Here is a 26,272-nt window from a genome sequence, read left to right as displayed (position 1 = left end):
ATATATATATATATATATATATATATAATAGAATCACTTTGCTGTACACCAGAAACTATCACAACACTGTAAATCAACAAGACTTTAATTTTAAAAAGCTGTCATCTTGATTATGCTAGGGCTCAGTGAATCTAACAGATATATTGCAAGAGTCTGTCACACAGCTTTAACCAAAAGAAGGCTCATGATTTCCTATTACTGCAATCAGAAAAACCCTGTTGACCTAATGACCTGGATGGGAACAAATGGTGCAAAATCTTTAAAGGGTCCGGCTCTACTTATTGAATCACTCACCACAACCAAGTTTCTAAGACTGTCTGAGTGCCACTGAATGATCAGTGGTTAGAAAGGAAAAGGAGCTATTCTTCAAGGCAATAGATGCTGCCAGTAATATTGCCAGGAAGAGACGGATAAAAGTCAGGCTAACACGGCTGGAAAGGAGAGCACTGAAAGAAGCAGCATCTATCAAACCCCTGCTCTTCCAGAGACGTCTTATTTTTGAGATCTGTGAATTTACATGTATTACATGTATCCATTCAATAGTCCTTAACCAAGGGTTGTATCAGAATCTCAGGGAAGTATTTCTAAATACCTGTATCCAGATGTGAGTAGACTTATTCAATCAAAATCTTCAGGGGAGAGCCAGGAGGAAAAGCAGGAGGACCAGCTGCGCTGTCACTTGCTCCCCACCTACAGCCACAGCCCCGCAGGTGAGATACAGCAGGCTGAGCATGGGAGACCCCAAAGTGAAGGTGTACATGGAGGGCCATGTGGCCACCAGCACAAGTGAATGCCCCTGCTGGCTGTCAAACATGACCTGACCTCACTTGCCCAGATTATAGAACCTGGGATCCTGGGGTGCTCAGGGCCTGTGGCTTGCTGCCTTCCCTGCCCAGGTGCAGTCACCCAGCTCTCCCTGCTGGGTCGCTGGGTTCCTTCCTCCTCCCACCCATCCCCAGGCAGGCAGCCCGCCCTTGCCATCACTTCACTCCCCGCAAGCCTTCATCTTCTGTAGGCTCTGAGCCTACCACCCACCCCCAGGCACTTCCTAATGGGAAGTTGCTCCTTCTGGGGTAGAAATGCGGCTGGGAGACAGAGCTCTGCCCTTTCTGTGGGCACTACCTCTAGCCCCTGGCCTTGGCTTTGGAGTTGTTTCCATGATAACAGGGCCTGATGTATTCAGTATACATACTACTATAAATAAAGCACCTGTAGCTAGAAAAACCCCTGTATTTCAAATATCTTGTAAATAGTCAGTTGAGCTATACCTTGTTTATCGCCTCGATGTTTGCATTACAGCGGAGCAGCTCTGCTGCAATTGATGTTTCTTCAGCCAAGACAGCATAATGCAGAGCAGTGTTTTGACAGTTGTCTTCAAGATTCGGGTCAGCACCCTGTTTCAGCAGGATAGTGACACACATTTCTTTCCGGCATTGTACAGCCTGTTGGTATCATGCCAAGAAGCAGACTGTAAGTGCTAGGCATTCCAAGTTAACATTCCTCAAGTTCCAGCACTTTGTTACATTTAAAACAGATAAATTCATTTTTATTCTAAGTAAATCGAATCCATCTCACGTGGACACGGTTGGCTGCTACACACCTTGATGAGAGCTGTCTTGCTTTCCTCATCACGAGCATTCAGGTCACACTTCCACTGGACAAGGAGAGCCACCACTGATGACTGGCCGCTGGCACAGGCTAAGTGTAGGGCAGTCCTGTGAACATGAGAGGACTTTTTAGGAAATTAGATTGTACTAGATCAAAGATACAGTTACTCGTGTAATTGTAAACATTCAACAGCATGCTATTCCTATCCCTTTAAAACTAACAGTCTTCTTATCTTAGTTCTTTCTATGGGGAAAGAACAATATTTATTAGCTCTTATTACTCACCACATTAATGGAAGAACTACCTGTTTGAATAGAAAGGGCATGCCGTTGAGATTCAGCTCAACTTGGGTCTGACTTCTACTTTAACACTCTTCCTTATTAGCTCTCACTTAGCCTGTCTGTGTTTCAATTTCCTCATCAACAAAATGGGCAAGAAGTAGTAGCTATCTTACAGGATGCCACTGCGATGCTTAAATGAAAAGCTATGCAAAGTGTCTGGCAGTTGAATAGCTCAGTAATTGTTAGATAATATTATAATTGTTACCATTACTATTTTACCAAGACAACATTTCAATTAAGTAAAATAACAGTTTATCTACTTTGCTGCTGCAAGGATGAGAGAGAACACTGTACTTCAATGATTCTAACATGCTCATTGTCTCACACTTCAACATCTCTGACATGGGAAGGCAATTTAAAATCCGTGTCTTACAACCACAGTTGGCATCTCCTCTCAGGCCCACCCCGCCCCGCCCCGCCCCAAAGCTGTTACCTGTTCTTCCTGTCTCTGCTGTCTACATTTTTCTTCCGTGACAGCAACTCCTGCACTGTCCGCGTGTCACCTAAATATGCGGCTTTGTGGAAGTCCTTTAGCTCACACCTATGGACATGATATCCAGGCACAGGCGTCTCACGATTCCTGCGCTCTCTCTGATGGATGCTGAAGTCCACCCAGCTCACGAACTGAGTGAGTCTCTTCTTCATCTGGCTTATCGCCTTCCAACACCACTCACTTCCCTCCTGGTCTCTTGCCACCTCCCAATCTCAGCGCTGGCGCTGCAGAAGAGCCACAGAGGTCTCGCTGCCACACCTTGGCTGTGAAGCTCAGCGGCTCGGAATGTTTGGTCCGGAACACTCGTAGCCTAGCAACAGCACTGACCCTCAACTGTCCCTCCAGAGCCAGTGTCCCTGTGAGTGTGCACAGAGGCCCAGAGGCCCAGGGTGCCCGGTGCACACGTGGGAGCCTAAGGCAATTCAAATCTCTGCAATTGCTTGTGGGCCATTTTGGATTCCCTTCAAAGGTTGGCGCTAGGTGGCTGAGTGTTCTGGGACATTTCCAGAAGTGAGGCTTGCCCCTGAGAAAGCCATGTTTGTATGCAACTGTGGTTAGAGTGAGGTGGAACCACAGGATGCTGAAGGCCTTTTTCCCAGAGAGCTCCCCACCAAAACTCTCTGTATCTCCTTATCCCTCAGTGTATTCCTTTCCCCATCCCTCTGGGCTCCAGCCAGTCTCCAGGGAATTTAGTAGATGCAAACAGCAGAAAGCTGTTTTCATGGTTTCAGAGATTGTGGCAATATGTATCAGTAAGTACAAACTTGAGAAACCAACACACGCTCTCCAGATGAAATAAAAATGTGTTTCCGCATGTCTGCTGGCCCTGCTCTGTGGCTCAGCCTTATGTTTACACGCTTTCTTCACTGTATTTTTTTTTTTTTTGCTTTTATTTCCACCAATTAAATCTTGAGTCAATCTGAGATTTATGTGGGAGCATGGTATAACATTTGAGAACTTTTTAACCACGTGACTATGAAGACACCACGTCAGTTACTCATCGAGGCCAGGCTGCTGGCTGACCACCTGCAGGAGAGGGGGAGGCAGGGCAGGCCTCTTCTTCCTGCCCACCTCCATCCTTCCTCCCTCAGCTGGCTAATTATGGCTTCTGGCCCTGCCAGGATCAAAACTGCAGGGGGCGGCAGAGTTCCTAAGTGGCTGACACTCCTGGGAGCTGGTCTTCAGTGGACTGGACCTGGCAAGTGTTTTGAAGCTGACTCTCTCAGGGGAATTTCTGGGCCCCCACCTGCAACTCCCCTGACCTAAGGGAATGTGGTGTTACCAACTTCCCCATTTAAACTATCTTTTCTATCAGCATACACTGTTATTGCCCTCATCTTATAAAAAAAGATGCATTCACTCTCCAGCTGTGGCCCCATCTCTCTGCTCCCCAGCACACACGCCTCCTGCCCCTGCAAAGGAGCTGTTCCCATCCGCTTCCTCTGATTCCTCCCATTTTCCTTCTAAGCAAGCGTGTCCACTGACTGCAACTGCTCACGACAGGGTCCCCCGCCACCCACCAGGCGCTGACTCCCCGGGCAGCTCTCAGCCCTCCCCTCGCACGGCCCGGCAGCCACGCTTCCCCCTGCTGCTCCCCCCGACTTCCTCAAGCCCTTTCCTCATGGGGCTTCCCGGCTCTCAGGCTGCTCTGGTTTCCTCCCACAGCCCTGGCCGCTCTTCTCAATTCCAGCCCCTGAGTGCTGGCACACAGCACCCCTGAGGCTCAGCCTGCTGGCCTCTGCTACTGTCTGCTGCCGCCCGCATCAGCCTTAGGGCTCTATGTGTTCTCTACACGTTGGTAACTTCCAAACTGCCATTTCCAACCCAGACTTCCCTCCTGTATTCCAGACTCAAATGCCCATTGCCTCTCAACGTCATCTATGGAAGTCTAATAGGACCTCTCCTGGGCCTGCCAGCACCTGTTCTGCCCTCTCCTGAGCCTGCTCCCTCCTGCGCCTGCAAACTCCTGGGCCTGCACACTCCTGTGCCTACACACTCCTGGGCTTGCACACTCCTGTGTCTACACACTCCTGGGACTGCACACACCTGTGTCTGCACACTCCTGGGCCTGCACACTCTTGTGTCTGCACACTCCTGCACCTTCACACTCCTGTGTCTGCACACTCCTGGGTCTGCTCTCTCCTGGGCCTGGACACCCCAGGGACTGCACACTCCTGGGTCTGCACACTCCTGGGCCTGACGACTTCTGTGTCTACATGCTCCTGGGCCTGCACACTCCTGTACCTTCTCCCTCCTAGGTCTGCACACTCCTGGGCCTGCACACTCCTGTGTCTGCACACTCCTGGGCCTGCTCTTTCCTGTGTCTGCACACTCCTGGGCCTACCCTTTTCTGGGACTGCCCTCTACTGGGCCTGCTCCCAACTGTGCTGGCACACGCCTGGGCCTACACACTCCTGGGCCTGCCCTCTACTTGGCCTGCCCACTCCTGTGTCTACACGTTCCTGGGCTTGCACAATCCTGTGCCTACACGCTCCTAGGCCTGCACACTCCTGGGCCTGCCCTCTCCTGGACCTGCACACTGCTGGGCCTGCTCCCTCCTGTGCCTCACACTCCAGGGCCTGCACACTCCTGTGCCTGCCTCCTCCTGTACCTGCACACTCCTGTGTCTGCACAGTCCAGGGCCTTCACACTCCTGTATCTGCACACTACTGGGCCTGCAAACTCTTGGGACTGCACACACCTTGGCCTGCACACTTCTGTGTCTAGATGCTCCTGGGCCTGCACAGACTTGTGCCTGCACACTCCTGGACCTACACACACATGGGCCTGCACACTCCTGTGCCTGCTCCAACTTGAGTCTGCACACTCCAGGGCTGCACACTCCTGTGTCTGCACACTCTTGGGCCTGAACAATTCAGGGCCTGCCCTCTCTTGTGTCTGCACACCCCTGGGCCTGCACAGTCCTGTGCCTCCTCCCTCCTGTGCCTGCACTGTCCTGGGCCTGCACACTCCTGTCTCTGCACACTCCTGGGCCTGCACACTCCTGTGTCTGCACACTCTTGGGCCTGCACACTCCTTTGTCTGCACACACCTGTGCCACCACACTCCTGTGTGTACACACTCCTGGGCCTGCACACTACTGGGCCTACCTTCTCCTGGGCCTGCTCCCTCCTGTGCCTGCACTCTCCTGGGCCTGCACACTCCTGTGTCGGAACAATCCTGGGCCTACACACTCATGTGTCTACACACTCTTGGGCCTGCACAGTACTGGGCATGCACACTCCTGGGTCTGCACACTCCTGGGCCTGCACACTCCTGGGCCTGCACACTCCTCGGCCTGCCCTCTCCTGGGCCTTCACAATCCTGGGCCTGCCCTCTCCTTGGCCTAAACACTCCTGAGCTGGCACACTACTGTGTCTGCACACTCCTGGGCCTGCTCACTCCAGGTCCTCCACACTCCTGTGCCTGCTCCCTCCTATCTCTGCACACTTCTTGGCCTGCACACTCCTGGCCTGCACACTCCAGGTCCTCCACACTCCTCTGCCTGCTCCCTCCTATCTCTGCACACTTCTTGGCCTGCACACTCCTGGGCCTGCCCTCTCCTGGGCCTGCACACTCCTGGGCCTGCCCTCTCCTGGGCCTGCACACTCCTGGGCCTGCCCTCTCCTGGGCCTGCATACTCCTGGGCCTGCACACTCCTGGGCCTGCCCTCTACTGTTCCTGCCCTACTCTTGGTATACATTGCTCACTACACTCAAAACCCTGAAAAGTTTCTCTTTAAATTATGGATTATTTTCCTAGTACTTTGACTCCTTTCTTGATAGTGACCCTGTAAAATCTAACATTTTAAAAGGTTTTTCACACTTCTTAGATTTTCCATCCTATTTAATAACACTGCAGCACATCCCAGTCTTTTGAAAATTATATTTATTTTGCCCTCCTATTCTTCTGTACATTGTGCTGATATTCTAGTGTTGTAGGTAGATTCCCCTTTATTTACTGGTAAAGGCGTAGGTCCTTGTGTTGTCACTACAGCTCTGACAATTGAAATGAGTCAGCTTATGTACATGCTGTGCTGTGCATCATGCTTTAGGGAAAAGATATCTATTCATGGGCCATTTATGCTGCTCCCAAGTCTTTCCAGGTGATCTGCATTCATCTAATCACTGAACTAGGTTCCTGCCTGCCTATTTGTTCCATGCTCTGGTACTCTGGCTCACCAGCAACGTTTTAAAGCCAGATTGTGTATACAATTTTCTTTACGTTACCAAGCTTGGGATTCTCACTTAACCCTTGATTTATATGTCTTCAAGCTTTGGCTCACACCCAGATCCAGGCAAGCCAGTCTTCTTGCATAGACTTGGTTCCAAAGACCAATCAAGTAAGGCATTTTTTGATATTGACTGAACACCAGAAAAGTGATATTTATCTATTGTAAATGAAGGCCACAAAATATGTACGCTTGCTTTACTATTTACGAATACGAGGCCCTTAAAGGAGTTCTGTAATATGTCTGATAAGGAGTCAGTTGCTAATCTCTTGGTTTGCTGCACAGAATGAATTGTTTTGCTCGTTGCTTTTAAGATTTCCTCCTTGTCTTTTTAACTGTCTGTGCTGTCTAGTTGTGAATCTCTTATGTTTGTTCTCTGTAATGTTTGTTGAACTTAGGTGTGCAGATGAATGTTTTCTTTGAATTTTAAAAAGTTTTCAGGCATTCTGCCGTCTAAATTTTTTTGTATGTTTCTCTCTTCTGGTCTGCCAGTTTTGTGCGTGTTGCCACGTGTACTGGTGTACCACAGTTCTATGAGAAACTATCTTAATTTTTCACTGTCTGTCAGATTGGAGAATCGCTTTTGCCCTGTTTTCAACTTTACTAATTGTTCCTTCTGCCACCTCTAGTGTGTTGTTGAGCCCCAACAGTGAGTTTTAGTTATTGAATGTTTCAATTTTAAAATCTTCATTTCTTTTCCCTTAATGTAAGTTTTATCTCTTGCTGTTATCATTGATTTCTTGAATCAGTGTCATCATACTTTCCTTTAAATCTTAAACATAGTTTTCTTTGAATATATTTATAATACTTTGTAATATACTAGTACTATAGTACTTGTATTCTGAGAACATATTTATAACAGAAGCTTTGATTTTCTTCTAAATCCAATAGCTGAGCTCCCTCAAGACAGCTTCTCAAAAACAAATGTTTACTAAAAGTGATTATTAAAAAAAGATGACTAAATGAGCATAAAGTTATCAATGTGAAGGACTGAGATACAGAAGTAGTGTGTTTGTGGAAAACTTTCTTTTTGATACCAGTTTAGGAATTTTCTCAGCACATTTTGTGTATTCACTCTTGTGTGTGTGTGTGCCATTAAGAGAAAGAATTAGTGGAAACAGAAAATAATCTCCTGTAATCTTCAATCTTCTTCACAAAACTGTTCCTATGACATCCTTTACTCTTTTGCTAATAATGCTATGTTCAAATACGATACTAATTTATATATATCCACAGTTTCAGATACCTTAGTTTGGATCAAGCAAATAAGAAAAAAAGATACGAACTGAAAATAAGAGACAAGCTGGAAAAGTATAAAGTGTATAATGTGTAGATATATGAAATCTTTATCTATTACAAATAATTAAGTATAAGCATGTTTTTTTAGTTTACTTTATGTGACACCATCTGCATAATTCAGCAAGTCATCACTTTTCCACAGCACTTTATTACATGTTGATGAGAAGCTTTGCATTGTATCCTCTAGGCCAATGTATACCTTCAAGCACAAAAATTACGAAGTCTATTCTTAGAATCATTTCTCCCCACCAAGGCCAAAGCTTTCATTTGTACCTCAGTGCATCTATTCTTTAGGATAAGTACTCTTCTATGAATTTATTCATCAATTAACTTCTGATGGGTTAGCCCTATAATTTTTTCCCACTGAATCCAAGCAATAAATACATTCAAATTAAAACATTCTACCACTTAAGTCTTACTATATTTTAATATTTAACAATGTTTCTTTAACCTCAATTTATAGGTTAATACTATTACTGTGTATTATCTGAATTTAAAACTGAACATTTTTGATGTATCCTTTACCAATATCTGTAAACTGAGCTACAAGTGTAGGGAGGATGGGATAAGTTTATGAGCACTGTAGAACTCAATGGCTATGAGTAGTTACTATGTTTGTATATTTAACTTGAAAAACAACCTTAGTTCTCCTGTTAACATTCTGCATAATTCTTTCCAAGATTTATTTTCATCAACGTGTGTGTGTGTGTGTGTATGTATACATATATGTGTATGTGTACGTGTGCTTATGCTTATAGACAGAGATTTATACTCATGGATCTAAGAATAAGCAGGCTTATATATAGGCCTGTACTTCTGAATTTCATCTGACTTGTGTCATTAACATTTCACTGACCACTAACTACTAACCAAAATTTGATTCTTAGTATGTGTTTCATATATGCAACACTTAAGTCAAACATTTCTATATTATTGACTATTAGTTTAAATAACACTCTGAAGAACATCTCTGAAAACAAACCTGAGCTTGCACGTCTTGATTATTTCTAGCATTACTTCTAGGGAAACGTCTTGACTGGGTGGTTGAAATGAATTGTTTGTGAGCTAAATAAAGGTTTAAGCTAGAATTATTAAAAATAAATTCTAATACATAATTCAAATTTGGTCAGGTAATATTTTATACTACCAGAAAAATATTATGTAAGGATTTTTATCCTCTCCTGATTTTCCAAGATGTTTGGTTTTTACATAATAAAGTGTAAAGACTAAAGCAATATATTTTTTAGATAAAAATAAAAACAGTACAACTCCACACTCTTTACACTTGTACTAACTCTCGCTTTCTCAGATTAATTCTGTATTCTCAATAAAAGTATGATCATAAGAGATAACAAGTAAAAAATTAAATCTCAGATTATTAATATTGCTTTTCAAAAAGGCATTTAAAACTGTCTGCTGTTTGCATTTATATTAGGAAACATCCTTTTCAAATGTCAGTGAGCATACTCTCCAAATGCATTTACTTAAGCATTCTTATTAATAGTCCTGGTATTATTTTAATAAGAAATATCTAATCAAGATATTTTATATTTAATCTAAATATTGTAGATAAATCACAATATATTAATCATTTACATGCAATCAGAACATTAGAATTTTTAAAGCTACATAACTGTTGATTTATTGAGATACATCAGCCACCAAAAGTAGCAAGTAATGAGAACAAATAATTTATGCTGGGTAAATTCTAATCATATTTCTTTAAAAAATTGTGTAGGAAAATGAACATGTACAACTATGATGAACTAATTCCTTCAACTAGAACAGTCCTGGATGTACTTAAAATATTGAGATTTCATTTAAAATAATATTTATAGTCTTTCTTCCAAAAAATACATTTTAACTATTTTGGTCTCATTGCCAAGGGGATCGAAAATGAACTCATAAAATGAGATTATTGTAATGATTTTATTTTCCTATTAAAATGGCAAGACACAGATTGAGTTGAACAGATACCATGAGAGAGTATATTCTTTTTGACTATAAAAAATATTTTTGAGGTCTTTTTTCTTGGTAGTGGGATGTCACTTTGCAGGAGCAATATTTAACTACAGATGTATATAGATACAGATACAAATACAGATATACATATGTGTATTCTATTTGCAGAGAATTATCATTAAAAGGTATTTATGATAAGTATCTGTACCATTTATGAAATGAAAAAGTGATTTAAAAACAGCAAAGTTGACTGAAGGGAAATTATCTTGCAATTTATGACAGCATCTAATTTAAATCCCTACTTTCTGACTTACATCAACATTGTGACTTTTAATTAAATTGACACTAAATAATAAATTCTTCAGCATAGTGAGATAAGTGGATTCAAACTTTATTTCCTAGAAAGTATACATTATTCACTTGAATATATCTGTGAAAAAATTTTTAATGTGATTATTTGGAAACAAAACCAAAGTGCGTATGACTCATCAAAACATGTCAATTTTTAAAATCGTAATTACCACATGAAATGGTTAAGGGTAGAATTTAAATACATGGATTCTATTTTTCTCACTTTTAAAACACTCTCTGATTTAGAAGATGAGGTAAAAGGAAAAAGAATTTTGTGAAAAAAATTACAGTGCATACACGTATTGAAAGGTAGTATGTGTAATGAAGCTGCGATATATCTTCTTCAACGGGAACACGAGAGGAAAGGAGAAAGGAGGAGACGGGCATTGGGTACAAGACGACGCGACGGCGACGGGAGAGCGAACTCCGGGAGCAAGGGCGGGGAGGGGGGGCGTGTGCGGGGGCGAACCGAGGGGTGACCGGGACTTCGGGCCAAAACTCGGTGGTTCCCATCGCCCCTTCCCGCGGCCGAGCCTTGAGAGCCACGGTGAGCTCGGGCGTCTCCAGAGCCGCCGCCCCTACCGTCTATCCAGGCCCCGCCCCCTCCGGCGGCATCCCGGAGCGGCCGCCCGGCCCCGCGCCCTCCCCGCGGCTCTGCGGGAGCCGCCCGGCCCCGCGCCCTCCCCGCGGCTTCCCGGAGCGGCCGCCCGGCCCCGCGCCCTCCCCGCGGCTTCCCGGAGCGGCCGCCCGGCCCCGCGCCCTCCCCGCGGCTTCCTGGAGCGGCCGCCCGGCCCCGCGCCCTCCCCGCGGCATCCCGGAGCGGCCGCCCGGCCCCGCGCCCTCCCCGCGGCTCTGCGGGAGTCGCCCGGCCCCGCGCCCTCCCCGCGGCTTCCCGGAGCGGCCGCCCGGCCCCGCGCCCTCCCCGCGGCTCTGCGGGAGCCGCCCGGCCCCGCGCCCTCCCCGCGGCTTCCCGGAGCGGCCGCCCGGCCCCGCGCCCTCCCCGCGGCTTCCCGGAGCGGCCGCCCGGCCCCGCGCCCTCCCCGCGGCTTCCCGGAGCGGCCGCCCGGCCCCGCGCCCTCCCCGCGGCATCCCGGAGCGGCCGCCCGGCTCCGCGCCCTCCCCGCGGCTCTGCGGGAGTCGCCCGGCCCCGCGCCCTCCCCGCGGCTTCCCGGAGCTGCCGCCCGGCCCCGCGCCCTCCCGCGGCTTCCCGCAGCGGCCGCCTAGGCGAGCCGGTGGAAGGCATCCTCCAGGTGGGCAACTATCTGAGTGAACTCTCAGCCTGCTGACCCCAGGGTGGGCAGAGCGAGTATCTCTTCCAAAGGCTCATCCTCAGCAGGACTGGAGCCTCGGGAGCTCCGGGGCCTTTGAGGGGCGCCTCTGCGTTTCCCGGGTGTCAGGGCTTCTGCTTGAGCCTTTCTGCCTGCAGCCACCAGGCAGCTTGTAACCACCCTGGAGCCCCGCCCGAGCCGCGGCCCAAATGGAAACAATAAAGCTTCTGCAGCAAAGTTAAAGAAAGCAAAATAAACAAAAAGGCTTTAGAAAAGGCCCGTTTTTCTTTCAAAAAAAAGTTTTATTCTCCCCTAGAGTTCCCACATCCCCCCATTCCCTTCCCCTATTAAGGTGGTATATAAGCTCTCAAATCTCACCCCTTCTGGGGAGGTACTTTTCTTTTTTTCCTATGAAACTCCTTGTGTATGCAATATTAAAAATGATAAAGTTGTGAATCTATTCTCCTGTTAATTTGCTTTGTTGCTTATTTCATAGTCAGCTTTTGAACTGAAGTGTAGCAGGATGTGCCACTCCCAGATGTATGATTTGGGCATAAGAATTCTTTTGAGCTGAGGATAAAAGAAGAGCTCCCACCTTCCCCTATTTGCTTAAAAGCAGGACATACATTTTAACAGCCATTCCTTCTCCCATTTCTACCAAAAAGGACAAAAGTTAATCACACCATTAGACACCCCATTTTCCCATAAGGGGAAAAAGTTTTTTCCTCTATCTTCCTGGGCTCTACAGGGGAGGACAAATAATTTTCTTTCTACCCTTCTGAGTTTTGGAACCAGAAGAATCTGCATAAGAAACTTAACTAAACAACCTTTATTTCAACCCCTGGAGGCCTGAACCTTCTTTCTGCTGTCCTGTCATTTCTCCACAAATTTATCCTTTGTTGAAGATGCTGTAAAAGCTGGAATTCTAAATTGTCTCTTTGAATTACTCATTTTCCTTGGGTATCTCCCATATATACATGAGGTGTACATGTTAATAAACTTCTGCTTGTTTTTCTCTTGGAAACCTGTCTTTATTACAGTGGTCTCAGCCAAAAACTGACTTGTGAAATTTGGCAGGCATGCCTTGTTATAGTATTCTATAGTATTCCTATCTGGGTTTCTTGAAATCCTGCTCTTGTCTGCTTTCAAAACATAAAAAGACAGCTAAAATAATGCTTCCTAAGCAAAATCTTTCAAAGACTTATGTGTGATACTCTTATGAATACTCAGGCAAGAGACATCTCTTGTGAAATGAAATTAGGAAAACAATTCCATACAATAGTATCAAAAGGAATAGTACTTAGGAATAAATTTAACAAAGTGAGGGCAAAACGTATACCCTAAACTTAGATTCTGATAAATTTCTGAAAGACATTAAAGATCTAAGTAAGTGGAAAGCATGTTGAGAAAATTCAACATTGTTAAGATGGCAATATTTACTTTAAACTCTGTCAAAATCTGAAAGGCCTTTTTTGAAGAAATGAATAACTGACCCCCAAATCTGTCTGGAATTTAAAAGGACACAGAAGAACCAAAGCAGATTTGGAAGAAGAACAAAGTAAGAAGATTCATATTCCTCATTTTCTGAACTTCCTACAAAGCAACAGTAATCAAGACAGTGTGGGGCTGGCATAAAGATAGATACGTAGATCACCGAAATAGAAATAAACCCATGCATCTAAGGTTAACTGATTTTGAGACGATTACAAGACAATTCAGTCAGAGGAGGGTCTATTCAAAAATGGCACTGGGACAAGTGGGTGGCCACATGCAAACCAATGAGGTTAGATCCTTAGCTAACATCATATGCAAAGTTAATATGAAATAGATCCAAAATCTAAATGTAAGTGTTAAAAGTATAGAACTATTAGAAGAAAACATAGGGATGTCCCTTCACGACGTCGGATTTGACAGTTGATTCTTAGATATGACACCAAACACACAAGCAACAAGAGCAAATAATAAGTAAATTGAACTCCATCAAAATTCAGACTTTTTATGCGCCACAGAATGGCACATGAGAGTAGGTGAGGAAAGACAACAAGAGCTGGAATAAATAAGAAAGGTTGTCTAATGCGTGTGAGAAGACCCAAGCTGGAGGAGGAGAAAGTGAATCTCAGGACAGAATGGCAAACTGAGAGGTAGGGATGCAAAGGAAGATATCACTAGTGGACTAGTGAAGACATTGGGCAGGATGAAGATGCTGGAAAGAACATCTTTGAACAGGTAGGACTGAGCTCTGCTACACATGATAGGCTAAGATGTTTAGATACGCGGGGTATTAGTGGAATTTTTATTTTAACTTTGTAAATTGTGGTTTTCTTAGAGAAATAGGATTAGTTGCATATTGCCACCATTGGGTAACAGTTCTTATATTTGAGAGTTGTGTCAAATAACCACTTAGCCAAGTAGCGGTAATGCTTAGCTCTGTCCCCAGTGGGCTTTCAACCAAGAAGCAAAATGCCCACCTTAGAAAGAAGGGTCAAAGGAAAACTGCACCAGATGAATAGCTAAGGAAGACCTGACTCAGGACTTTTGCAACAGAGATTCAAGCTATTGCAGTAGAAGAGAGAAACTGAATTCCGCTCTTCCAGAACAAAAGGTGAGAGGGTTTTTAAGTGCTATGGTGAACTAGCAGGAAAGCGCTGAGGGCTGCTGGTGGGGAGCTGGCCTGGGTGACCAGGCTGCTGCGGTTACTAAGTCCCTCTTGCTGCAGTTAGGTCCCAGCTCTCCCAGAGACCAGGGGCTCCCTTCCTTAATGGTTACATTTCAGAGGGCCAGTCCCAGGGCCCTGAGAAAGACACTCCAGGATTATAGAAGATTTGCATCTCAAAAGAGCAGAGAAAGAATGTGCAATTCCAAATTTTCTGAAGCATATGCTCTAAGAAATAAGAGGTCAAGGGCCTGTAGTCAGGAGAAATCTTTCTAAAGGTTAGTCCAGCTGAGGGGAACATTAAGGCTCATCTTGGTCAAAGGACACATATTTTAGAAATTCTGTCATGTGGAAACAGCCCTTGAATGCTGGTAACGCTTTGGAAATATATATGAATTTATGCAATGAATTATTTTTAAACCAAAAATGTTCTGGGTACAATTATATGCATTATAAACCAAAGGGAGATTGTTCCTTCATTTTGTTTTCCTTTGGATCTCAAGGCCTTATTACCATCTTTTCCCTGTCAAAAAAGAACTATGCCTTGAGGCTTTCCTTCTTCAGGCAATATTTTAATGTAGAATTGAGCTTTATGAGCTGTGACAAGTCCCATTTAATTTCCATCTTCACTTAAGAAACTAAGTGGACTTTGAGGCTGCCTTTGTGCTGGCGATTAGGGCAAGTGAATGTGAATCTCAGTGTGTTTAAGTGGTAGCACATGTGTTACTTTCTGTCTCAAATTCATCTTTATTCAAATGCAATATCCCACAACAGAGCATACTGAAAATCCAGAGCCTTGTGGATGACCCAGACAATCACAGCAGTAGCAGCTAAACTTCGTATTCCTATGGTGCTCTATAATTTTTAATCACTTCCTCATACATAACCTTATTTTGTCTTCCCAGCAAGCACTGCGGTAGGGTTTACTGCAGGCTTTTACAGTTGCCGTCCTGGAAATGGCGAGACTTGACTTGGAGGCTTTGGGCTCCTAGCTTAATATCTAGTTAAGACACCGAATACTTTTTTCAGATCTTGGTACTTAATTAGCATGAACTTCAAAATCATTATGCTCTTCTCTTTTTAAGTGTTCCCTTACTTAAACCATTTTCATCTACATAAATCCACATGCAGACCCGAATGAGTTCCAGAGCCACTGCAGGGGGACCCCAACGCCAGCTGTTTCCCAGGGTGACAGGGAACCAGATCACTGTTATCAAGTCCAAACTTGTTCTGCTCACTGCAGGACAGGCCAATAAATCAGGAGATGAAGTATTGGGGCAAGGAACAGTGACTTTATTAGGAGAGTCTGCAGACTGAGAAGGTGGCAGACTAACGTCTTGGAGAACTACCCTCCTCAACTCAGGCTTCAGGCTCCTTTTCTACTAAAAAGGAGAGGGAGTGTGCTTGGTTGCCACAAACTTCTTGCTGCAGGAATTCTTTGTTTTTGGAATCCTTTGCAGCTGTCCCTGTGGGTCAGGTTATGGTGCCCCTGTAAAACCTCCAACAAAACAAAGGTTATTCCCTATTCTGCAACTTGTTATCTTTACAGGAGTGCAGAAGTGTTCATATCCTTAAAGGTCAGAGCCCTGAGAATAGGCTGCCCTGTATACTTCAGGCTAAAGGCAACATTGTTTTACAAAAGCTGCAGAGCTAGTGAGACTAAGCCTAGAAAACAGGGCACAGGGTTAAAGGAAAAGGAACATATACAATACGAAGTCAGATTTGCTCTTTTCTATTACAACTCCAGGCTGGTGCAGGTTTGCGGACAAGGATGCTCATCTGAAGTCAGGATGCTGACCTCCAGTCCATGCCTCACATTTTAAGATCCACTCCCCTCACATTCAATGGTTTTCTCTGAAAGCAAACTTTGAGAAGGTGTTAGAAATTTTAGTTGGCTTTTAGAGATAAGGATGTGATCTGCTGTCCAGCAGAATACTTAAAGAGGAAGCCCTGTCTGCTGTATTCACCACCAGATCTCCAGGATCTAATATATTTCCTGAATGTAGTAGATGCTCAGTGAACATCTGCTGAAATTGTAATAAAGAACAAATCTGACTTTATATTGGGTCTGTTCCTTTAATTTTAACCACTGTGCCTTGCTTTCTAGGCTTAGCCTTGCCAGCTCTGCACCTTTTGGGAAACAACGTTGCCTTTAGCCTGAGATAGACAGGAGAGCCTGTTTTCCGGGCTCTGACCTTTAAGGATGTCAACACTTCTGCACTAAGGTGGAGATGGCAAGTTGCAAAATAGAGAAAAACCTTTGTTTTGTTGGGGGTTTACAGGGACACCATGGCCTGAGCCACATGGAGGGCTACAAGAATAAAGCATTCCTACAGCAAGAAGTTTGCAACAATGAACCCCACTACCTCCTTTTTTTTTTTTTTTTTCTGTATAAAAGGAGCCTGTATTCTGTCTGGAGCAGGATGGTTACTCCAAGATACTAGTCTGCCATCTTCTCGGTGTTTCGGCTTTCCAAATAAAGTCACTATTCCTTGCCCCAACATCTCATCTCCTGATTTATTGACCTGTCATGCAGTAACAAAATTACTCAGTTTTGGGAAAAGACCTAGTAAGGAACACTGTGTCTTGTAATGTCTTAGGGAGAACTGGTCACAGAGCTCTTTGTGGGACTTACATTAAAATTAGTGAATGATCTGGAAACCAATGAAAATCATGACTCAAGGAAATCAATCCAGTAGTATACTCAGAGATCAGCATTTATATTTATCATTTGAAAGTGAATGTTTTATTTCCCCTTGTCTTCTACTGTGCAGTTTTTAGTTAAGGTTACACTGCTCCCTTGTTGTTGTGGAAATTAATTTGTTAATTACCATTAATTCATTCTCCATTTCAAAAGTAAAAACAATAAAAAAATAAGTCAATGGTCAATAAGCTTTCAAAAACTGGTGGCCTCTCCACTGATTACCCTTTGAGTTCAAGCGCATGTTTCTGTTGCAAATCTGATTGTATCTTGGGATCGGGTGAGCCATCACCACAACCGGAAAAGCTTGCTTTTGCTACTAAACACAGATTTTAAAATTAAGAAAAACACCTAAGCAGTTTAGATATAATTTTTAGTTTCTAGGGTTTGCTGGTCCTTTCCGCCAAGCTGATTTCGAAATGTGGGGAGTTGAGTATCAGTAAAAACACAAACTACAAACTTTACACTTTCAACAAGCAGGCCCCACCTGGTTCCTCTAAATGGCACAGACTTTATGGCAGATTTCTGAAAAGACTTGTTCAGGTTCTAATATAAATTAACAAATACACAATTTTGAAACACCCGCTATACAAAAAAGTATGCCTCTACTTTGTATGGTTCTACTTTCTGGGACACAGAAGCCCATCCCCTTCAGAGAGGCTATGTCCCTCCCCTCCTCCCACATCCCAGATGGCAGCGCGCATGGATTCCCCACTGGAGCATCGGGCAGGAGACACCACTACAGGCGGACTCAGTCCTGTAGTGGAGGAGAAAGGGTGACAGGGAGGGCCAGAGTGGGGAGGATTACACTTCTGACAACTTCCCAACTCTCCCCCTCCGTGAGAGGGGCTCTGCAGGAGGCACCCACTCTAGAAAAGCCAGGGACTGAGAGGCCACTGTGTCCATGTCCCTCCCTCCTGGAACACTGCCCACCAGAAGAGAACTGTCAGCTCGAGCAGGAAGGGGCGGCCCTTCTTCAAGATGGGGACCCGGCCGCAGTGCTTTCAGACCGACCCCAGTGTTGTCTGCAGAGGAGGCAACACACCTGCGAGTGCACACTTGGGGCCGTGTGCATCCCAGAACCGAGCGCCAGACACAGCACACTGACAGCACAGCAGCCTGTGCAGAACGCAGAGCCCCCCGGACTGGGCACTCTGTGCCCACATCAGGACAGAGCTTGGTCCTGCTCCCACTTGGGGATGCCGTCTGCCCCTGTCCCTCTTACCTCACTGTCCTTGCTGATCCTCCAGGCCACGATGAGCTGGATCACGCCCCGCGTGTTCCCTTCAGTGGACATGGGACTGAGGAGGGTCTCCATGGCAACCTGGTTGTTCTTGCCCGGCAGGGACTCCCCGTTCACCATCATCAGCTGATCATTCACCTGCAGCCTCCATCCTGGGAAGAAAACAGGAGACAATCAGTGCTGTGAAAGAGTCTGTAATAAAAGAAGTTGCTTTCTTTAATTAAAAAAATTTTTAAAAAGGAAAAAAAGGGGGGATGGCTTTAATATGAATGGATTATGCCCAATTGAACAGCAGCATGCTGCTGTGTAAGTGGCCCCTGTGTCTACTTCAGTCATTCACACGTTTGTAAATAAGTCATTATCATACTCTGTTTACCAGAACAGCAGACTGATTCACAGGACACAAAGTGATTACTTTCCTCCTTCCAGAGACACCCAGAGAGGGTATTTACAACCCAAGATGTGCGAAAGCTCCAGGCTATTAGCCAGCTGGGGAGGAGAGCCCCCTTCACAGCCAGCCAGGAAATTTTCCCCAGGCTGGGAAACAGGCTGCATGACCCCCAGGAAGGAGGGGGAGGGAAGAGATGAACCTTTCCTGTGGGCAGCTCTGTGCCTGGACCTGTGCTAAGTCTGCAGAGACAATCTCCATTGCCCCAGAATGACCAAGGGCTGTGAGTTTTGTGAGGCACAAACACACACTATAGATAAGACAGATGAACAAGGTCCTACTGTACAGCAGGGGCAACTATATTCAATACCTTGTAATAACAGAATGGAAAAGAATATGGAAGAGAGTATGTATGTATGTGTATGACTGAATCACCACGCTGCACACCAGAAAGTAACACAACATGGTAAATCAGCTAGACTTCAATTTTTAAAAAATAGTTTAAAAAATGGTAAGCTGAAGGCCTGAGTGCCACGCCCACGTGAGAGAGTGCTGTGATGTCCCTGGTTGTTCGATTGTGGAAAACACGTAAGTGTTGGGGCTGTCAGAACACGCTGCCACAAAACACACCATGTTGGCATTGGGGTTATTTTGAGTGGAAGGTAACTGAGACCTGGCAATCACAAGAGGAAGCCTCTGCTCCCCCTTGGAGCCCGCCTCGTGGAGGTGTCCCCTCCACTCTCCCAGAGCTGGGGGAAGAGTAACCCTCACCAGCAAAGATGGAGATGGCACTGAGACGCATCCACGCAAACAAGCCTTACATGGAAACCTTCTCTGCCACCCGTTTCCCTCATGTACCTGCCATCCCACAGTGCGTGCCCTGGAAGCCCAAACCTCCTTTCTTTGTCTGATCACCACTCCACCCTGCATCATCATTTGCGAAATTGGTCCAGAAGCTTCTGAGGCTAAGCGCTTCTTTAGGGTTTCACTGCTTCTTTATGGCGCCCCCATACCCATAAAATTGGAAATATTAACATAGATAAAATCAGTGAACTTTCCCTCCCATGAATCTGTCTTTTGTCAGTTTAATTCACAGGCCACAGATACCACATCTAAGAGGGTAGAGGCCAGGTTTCTTCCCTACAGCTTATGTGTTTTCAACACTGGGTTGTAACTAAACATCTTGGTTCATGAGTACTCGATAAAGTTGATACCTGCTTACTTTAGATGCTGTTCCTCTGTTAATAATGGACTTGATGAAGATCCCCAGGTCTGTGTGATTCTCTTTAGGCTGCTTTCCTTTGACACTGATGCCCAGACCAGCAGATCCTGAGTCACTGATCCGAACTTTGAAGGTGAGAAACTTCTGGTGTTATTGGGTGAGAGAGAAGGATCCTCGTCCTCTGCTTTCTACTGGGAGACAAAGTGGCACATGTTATGCTCCAGTTACTTCCTTCTGCTACCTTCCAAGGACCACAAGGGAGTAGTTCTTTGGTCATAACAGGCACAGCACTTCCACCAAAGTTCCACCACGAGACCCCCAGGACCAGGCACATCAGCACCACGTCCAGATCATTCCTGGGACCAGCTGCTAAGTCTTTCATGTGGCACTTGCTTCAACTGAAACAGTTAGGTCTAAACCAGATTCTGAGAAATATGACGGGAAATACAGCAGGAGGACAAAAGACATGTGGGCGCCTCCAATTCTGGTTTGTTTCTTTTCTTGTCTGTTTACATATTCTTAAACCACAAGAGAAAAACAGTGAAGGCACGAATCAAAATAAGTAAACATAGCTCATTTGTCCCTTTTTTTCCACTAGGAATGTTCAATGTTGGTAACACTTGGATGTTCACTAATGGTGTCCTTTATTCACAGTAACAAACCCTGACAACACAAAGTCAGCAGAAAAAAAGATACTCATTTTCAGAGAGCCACCGGGGAGTTTTAACCTCCAACATCTGGGAGACAAAGGGGAGCTAGGCAGCGCCAGTGGGAGTTTCCCACAGGGCCGTGCGGCACTTTAGTACAGCGGGCGGGTGTGACCCCAGCAAAGCTGCTGAGTCGAACAGTTGTCCACGCCAGCTTCCCCGTCCAAACTGTGGCCACCAAGTGTGACTGGAGACCGTTTCAGACATGACACTGCGGAGATACACAAAGTTTTACCTTTCTTCCCTAAAACAGCATGGGAGAAATGAACACATCAATATAACCTGATGAAATGCATTGAGATGACATATAAAATTGTGGGACACCTGAAGGGGAAGCTGCCTGCCTTCTGGAACCCTCCTCAGCGACCCCACCTGGACCTCAACATTGGCCATCTCCAAAGAGGCCAGAATCCCATATCAAACCCAGTGCTTCCAGCCACAGGACACACAGGTGTCACAAGCTCTTTGAACCACAACTAAATCCTTCATCCTCATCCCACTTTTCCCAACTTTGCAAAATTTCTCCATCATCTGCTCAGTCATTCAAACTGGAGTTTACCAGATTACAGTGGAAGAATGGTCAAACATCTAGTGGGACCTAGTTAGACTAGAACCTAATGCAGCCTTTAAAGATTGTAGTTTTACAGAGTGTCCAGTTACACACATATAAGGCTACTGCAGAGCAATGAAAATGCGTGTAGACTCCAATTTCTTCTTTGTATCCCAACTAATTTTTTAAAACTTTCCAATAGTTATCAAAATTAACATAATAATGATAAAATAGTTTTAGAAAGGATTTTGGGGACCTAACATGCAATCTCAAATATCTCAATTAGATGAAATAATTTTTGGAAGTACAGAGTTTATCAGTAAGATATTTTTTAAGATTATCACTAAGAGATGTTATATTTAAGTCTCTAAATCCATAATATGATCTATAAAGCTTCTAATTTACTAATATTCAATGTTAACATTCATTGTGCCATCTCAAGGGTACCCTTGGAGTTATCAGGACAAGGTATGTTTCCAAAAAGATCACTAACATTTAAAAACAGGAAAACTATATAATAAAGAAGATTAAAAAGAACAAACTAAAAAGACCCTGGATGACACCTTTGTTAACTGCACAAAGTAAATGCATTTCAGTATCAAAATCAAAATGAAGTCTTTATGTGCTCATTATAAAACACTTCTTCTATTTAAAATATTCCCAGGGAGTAATTATAGCTCAAGTTTAGAGGAAGGTGAGGGCAAAGCCCCATCAGGCAGCCACACCCCTAGGACTGAGGCTCTGGACAGAGATTTCAGCTGCTCTTGGGACCAGAAGATGCGCAGAAGAGCCCACCCATGAGGTTCTCAAACAAGGTTCCTTGGAGCCCTGGGACTCCACAGCGGGGATCGTCCTCTAGAACTTGAACTGCTCCACCCCCTGGGCATTGGGGCAGGCTCTGCTGGCCAGAAGGTGGTCCCACTGTTAGTCTGAGCACCACGGAACTGGCCCACGCTGCCTCTTCTGGCTGGATCCCGGGGCAGAGCTGGGCAGGGGCCCAGGCTGCCAGCACGGACAGCTCCTGCACCCTCTCACCTCCCCAACCTGCCACTGCCCTGCATCTCTGCTCCTCAGAGAAGCCCTCCATACCCTGCTCCATTCACGTCCTCCGCATGTGCCAAGGACCACTCCAACCAGCACCCCAGCCTGGGGGAAGGAGGGGGAGCTGCCCGGGGAGGTGGGGGGAGCTGGCCTCCACGTTGCCCAGCCCCACAATCTGCCCTCCCGTTCTCCCGCCCCAGCACTGGGGGCCCTGAGACACTGATGGAAGGTGGGTTTTTTGGTTGGTTTCCTGGACACCACACCTGCCCCCCTTCCCAGGGATCTGGCCACCTCTTCCCTCCTCTCCTGCTCCTCGGCTTGGGGCTACGAACAGAATCAGGTCCAGGATAACCGGCTTCCTCTGTAACCCCACTTACCTTACTCTGGGCCTCAACGGTTGCTATTCTGTGGACTCCATCAGCCCCACTAGCTCAGGAGAGGCTAAGAGCCCTGGCCCACATCACCTGGCCCACAATGACCAGCCAGCATAGAAGCCCAGCCTGGCCCCTGCCACCCTCCCTGCCCTGGCTATGGCCCCAGCCTCCCTTGACTCACTCGGTGTCCTACAAGAGGGTCTCCCCTCCAAGTGCCTGCAAGGCCCTCCGCCTGCCCTGCCGCCATGGAGCCCTGCCCAGTGTCCTAGCCCACTGATCGTGCCCTCCTGTGCAGGTGCCCCTCTCACCAAGGAAACCAAACTGTTAAAAAGGTGAACCGAGCCCCAGCCCCTCCCTGCTGGGACCTGCCCAGCACACGTGCACCCCCGCCTTTGTCTCTGACATCCACAGGGCTTGTCCGCACCTCTCCCGCAATCTTGCACACGACCCTCTGACCAAGTGAGCTGCTGACTCCGGGTCACATGCAGCTCCAACACCAGGGACCCCACCTCCTCAATCCCGCGCATCTTATATCTGGCTGTTACTGCCTCCTCCCTCCCCCGCCCCAGAAGGCAGCTCCACGACACAAAGGACTTTCCTCGTGCCTCTTCACTGCTCCTCGTCCCTCGAGCAGAACACCTCCCAGGAGCTGGGGAACTAGTTGCTGGATAAGGATTTGCACAGCCACACCACGTGCAACCCTAAACTGGATCTCCTGACCACACTTCTAGACGGCCCACTCTCCTCATTTTTCCTCCCATGTCCCAGGAGACCCCTGCAGACCCTGGCCACGGGCCTCAGCAGCCTGCTGGCCCATCAGAATCGTCCTACCTGCAAAAGAGGAGGGACTTTCCCCCAGCCAGAAGTGAGAAACTCCCTTATCCAGGGAGAAACCAGGCCCATCCTTCCCTCCCTCCTTCCTTCCTTCCTTCCCTTCTGCCTTCCCTGAACGGTCAGCAAGCACCTCCCAGTGTGCTGGCACCACGCCCGGCCCTGGGGGCCACAGGCAAGCACCCCAGGTCCCTATTCTCTCAGTGACCCTGCAGAGAACTTTTCTTGGTGTAACTGGCTTCCTGAGGCAGCCCGCAGGGACAGGTGGCCAGGGCAAGCCTGAAGCGGAGACCCTCTCCCCCCTGACCTCAGCCCAGAGAGCTGCCCCCTGGGCCTCTCCCCGCCGGTCACTCACCTGGAGCGCATCCCGGCCCTGGTCCCGGGTCAGGCTGGTGAGGCAGCTCTCAGGGCCACCGGGCATGTCGCTGGGGTTGCAGTTGCCCATGACCAGGTGCTCCACGGAGAAGTAGTCTCTGGGGTGGGAGGGCCCCGCCCTGGGGCCCTGGGTCATCGTCCTGGGGCGGCTGCTGCCCCTCCATCTGCAGGAACTGCTTGCTGGCCTGCAGGAGGCCCAAAGGCCCCGAGGGGTCGCAGAGCCTCGGCACCTCGTCAAAGCTCTCCAGGCCCAGGGAGGTGCGTGCGGGTTACAGGAAGAAGTCCAGCTATCAGATGCGGACGTGGGCCGGGCTGCTGCAGGCGGGGTTGCCTCGCCCACCTTCACGTAGCGCACGTGGTGGTGCGGGTCCAGGTCGCACAGGGTCCAGGAGCACCGCGAGGCACTGGTGGGGAACCCGGCAGCCGCCAAGAAGTACCTGAAGAACGTGCCCGGCACCAGCACGGGTCGCGCGGCCCGGCCCCGGGACCCACGTCCGCCCCCGAGGCCGCACTTGGCTGGCTCCCCAGCAGCAGCAGCGGACTGAGAATCCACAGGGCACCCAGGGCAGCGGCCTGGCCGCTCATCCTTGCCGGGCGGGGGGGGGGGCCCGCCGGGGTTCTGCGGGCTGGACAGGCAGGTGTGGGCCAGGTCGGAGGTCTCTGAGCGGAGGCAGGAGGAAGAGAGGGCTTCAGGCGACCAAGGGGGCAGCTGTGGCTCCTAACATCCGGGGCCCGGACGCCGGCCTGGGGCTGCCAGCAGCGGCTGGAAGAGAAAGCAGAAGAGAGGGCTGTCAGCCCCACGGGGAGGCTGGGACTCGAGCATGCTGGGGGCAGTGCCCACCCCGAGCTTGGGGCCTTGAAACAGGCCCTGGCTTTGCTCTCAAGCACCTGCTCTATGCACCTGTGTGTTCACCTGCAGGGGCAGGAGGGGCAGGAAGCCAGGGGCCCGGGCACCTCTCCCACCTAGGCCTGGGTGGGAGTAGTGGGCAGCCCCGGCCAGGGCCACAGGCCACATGGGCCTTGGCTGTGCCCATCTGGGGACACAAACTGGCACAGCCCCCCTGCTCTAGGCCTGACTGGAAGCCCTGTGGTGGCCGTGGGGGTCATTCCCATTCTGGGCCTCTGTGGCCTCTCTGACCTCACCCCTCCCCAACCCCATCTTTCAGGGAAGGATCTCCAAACCCAGTGACAGGGGGATGGAAGACAGGGGAGCAGAGAACAAAAAGTCATCCCACCCATCCCACAGCCTCCCTCCAGCCCCAGTCTCTGAACCTCAGCCCATGTGGGTGCAGAGACCCCTCCCATCTTGGCCTCCTCACATCAAGAATGACCTGTTCTTTGGGGGATGAGGGTGGAGACAGACCCCGGTCTCTGGCTGTGACTGACAGTCAACTGCGCCCTCGCAGCGCCCTCCCACCCTGCCCCCTGTCACAGGGCACCTCGGGTGCCCCCTTCAGCCTCCCACTTGCACTCCTGCCAGGAAGCTCCCTCCCTCCTTTACACCCCACCCAGTCTCCTGGAGCCACTGGGTCCAGGCTTTTGCCTGGACTGACCCCTGCATCCTGCCTTGGCCTGGCCAGCACTGTTACCCTCCCCCCACTTCACTGTGAGGAAACCGAGGCTCAGATGAGCCCACGTTGAGGAGGCAGGAGTACTCACACGTCAACCCCCAAGACTGGCCCCAATCTCGTGACCCTGGGGTCTCCTGCCCTGCTCCAGGAGAGGGTGCTGGCTGTGTGCCGCCTGCTCACACCCATGGGAGGGGGGCAGCTCCTGGCCCAGGTGAGCGGGGATGCAGCAGAGCTCTCCTGGCCTCAAGAAGCCAGCACCGCCCATTCTGGACTTACCCCCGCGTGTATCCTGGGAAGTTCTGCCTGGGCCCAGCTGGCCAGCTGCACAAGGTCGGTCACTCCTCTGCCGTCCCCTCCTGGGGTCCTTCCTGACAGGCCTTGTTGGCAGAGTAAGAGCTGGGAGTGGGTGGCATCTGTGTTAAGGCACTCTGAACATCTTCTTTCTTTTGTAATTGTCAGGCAGTGACTTCATATAGTTGATATTTCTGAGTAATGTATGAAAAAAGAAAAGATAAACCTTCACAAATCCTGTTCGTCGAGTCAGAGGTCCTATTAAGAATGAGAGAAAAAAAAAATCTTGAGAATAAAAATTGAATTCAAACCCCAGGAATATGCTACTTTATAGTATAATGTGCAAATATCTGACTTTCTGGTCTTGGAGTGGCCCATTTAGGACTCTAACTGAACCAGGGTCATTCATTTTTTTTTTTCACTTATTTATTTTAAAAGTTGTTATGCACCTGAATTAGGTGTATCCACTACACAAAAGATAACATAAACATATAAACAGTAATAATTTACACTAGAAATTGACAAGTGTAACTCTACACAAAATAATTAAAATGACGATGAAACCACTATACATTAACTCATGGGTCTCAATAAAAATTCATAAGCTAAGAGTATCTAGTGAGTAAAGAAGGAATGCCAATTAAGCTAAGATAAAACCAAGAATAGAAGTACAAAAAGGAATGTCATAGAAAGAAACAATAGAGGTTTAAGAAAAAACCCAATTAGTCTTTGGATAGACTAATAAAGTAGAATAATCCCTTCTTAATAAGAA

General features: G+C 47.4%; 2 protein-coding genes across 5 annotated transcripts in view; both read right to left on the bottom strand.

Moving 5' to 3' along the window:
- The window catches only part of LOC140700561 (ankyrin repeat domain-containing protein 26-like), a 36,671-nt gene extending 33,304 nt beyond the window's left edge, over positions 1 to 3,367 (bottom strand). For all 4 annotated transcript variants that reach the window (XM_072973967.1, XM_072973969.1, XM_072973968.1 and 1 more), the window contains exons 1-3: positions 2,383 to 3,367; positions 1,601 to 1,715; positions 1,269 to 1,442 (exon numbers count right to left, since the gene is read on the bottom strand). In XM_072973967.1, the coding sequence (XP_072830068.1) occupies positions 1,269 to 1,442; positions 1,601 to 1,715; positions 2,383 to 2,594 (501 nt within the window). In that variant the 5' untranslated portion in view covers positions 2,595 to 3,367. The remainder of the gene's footprint in view (positions 1 to 1,268; positions 1,443 to 1,600; positions 1,716 to 2,382) is intronic.
- Positions 3,368 to 17,293: 13,926 nt separating this feature from the next.
- LOC140700846 (uncharacterized) lies at positions 17,294 to 24,653 on the bottom strand. The gene is made up of 4 exons (XM_072975737.1): positions 24,552 to 24,653; positions 23,619 to 24,356; positions 19,761 to 19,948; positions 17,294 to 18,302 (listed from the first exon to the last, which is right to left on the bottom strand). Exons 1-4 carry the CDS (start codon positions 24,651 to 24,653, stop codon positions 18,281 to 18,283), a joined length of 1,050 nt encoding a protein of 349 aa, XP_072831838.1. The 3' UTR covers positions 17,294 to 18,280.
- Between the last annotated feature and the right edge of the window lie 1,619 nt (positions 24,654 to 26,272).

Source organism: Vicugna pacos, chromosome 13 (assembly GCF_048564905.1).
Source record: "Vicugna pacos chromosome 13, VicPac4, whole genome shotgun sequence".
NCBI lineage: Eukaryota > Metazoa > Chordata > Mammalia > Artiodactyla > Camelidae > Vicugna > Vicugna pacos.
Note: the sequence above shows the minus strand (reverse complement) of the source record. Positions and strands in the feature narration are given on the sequence as shown.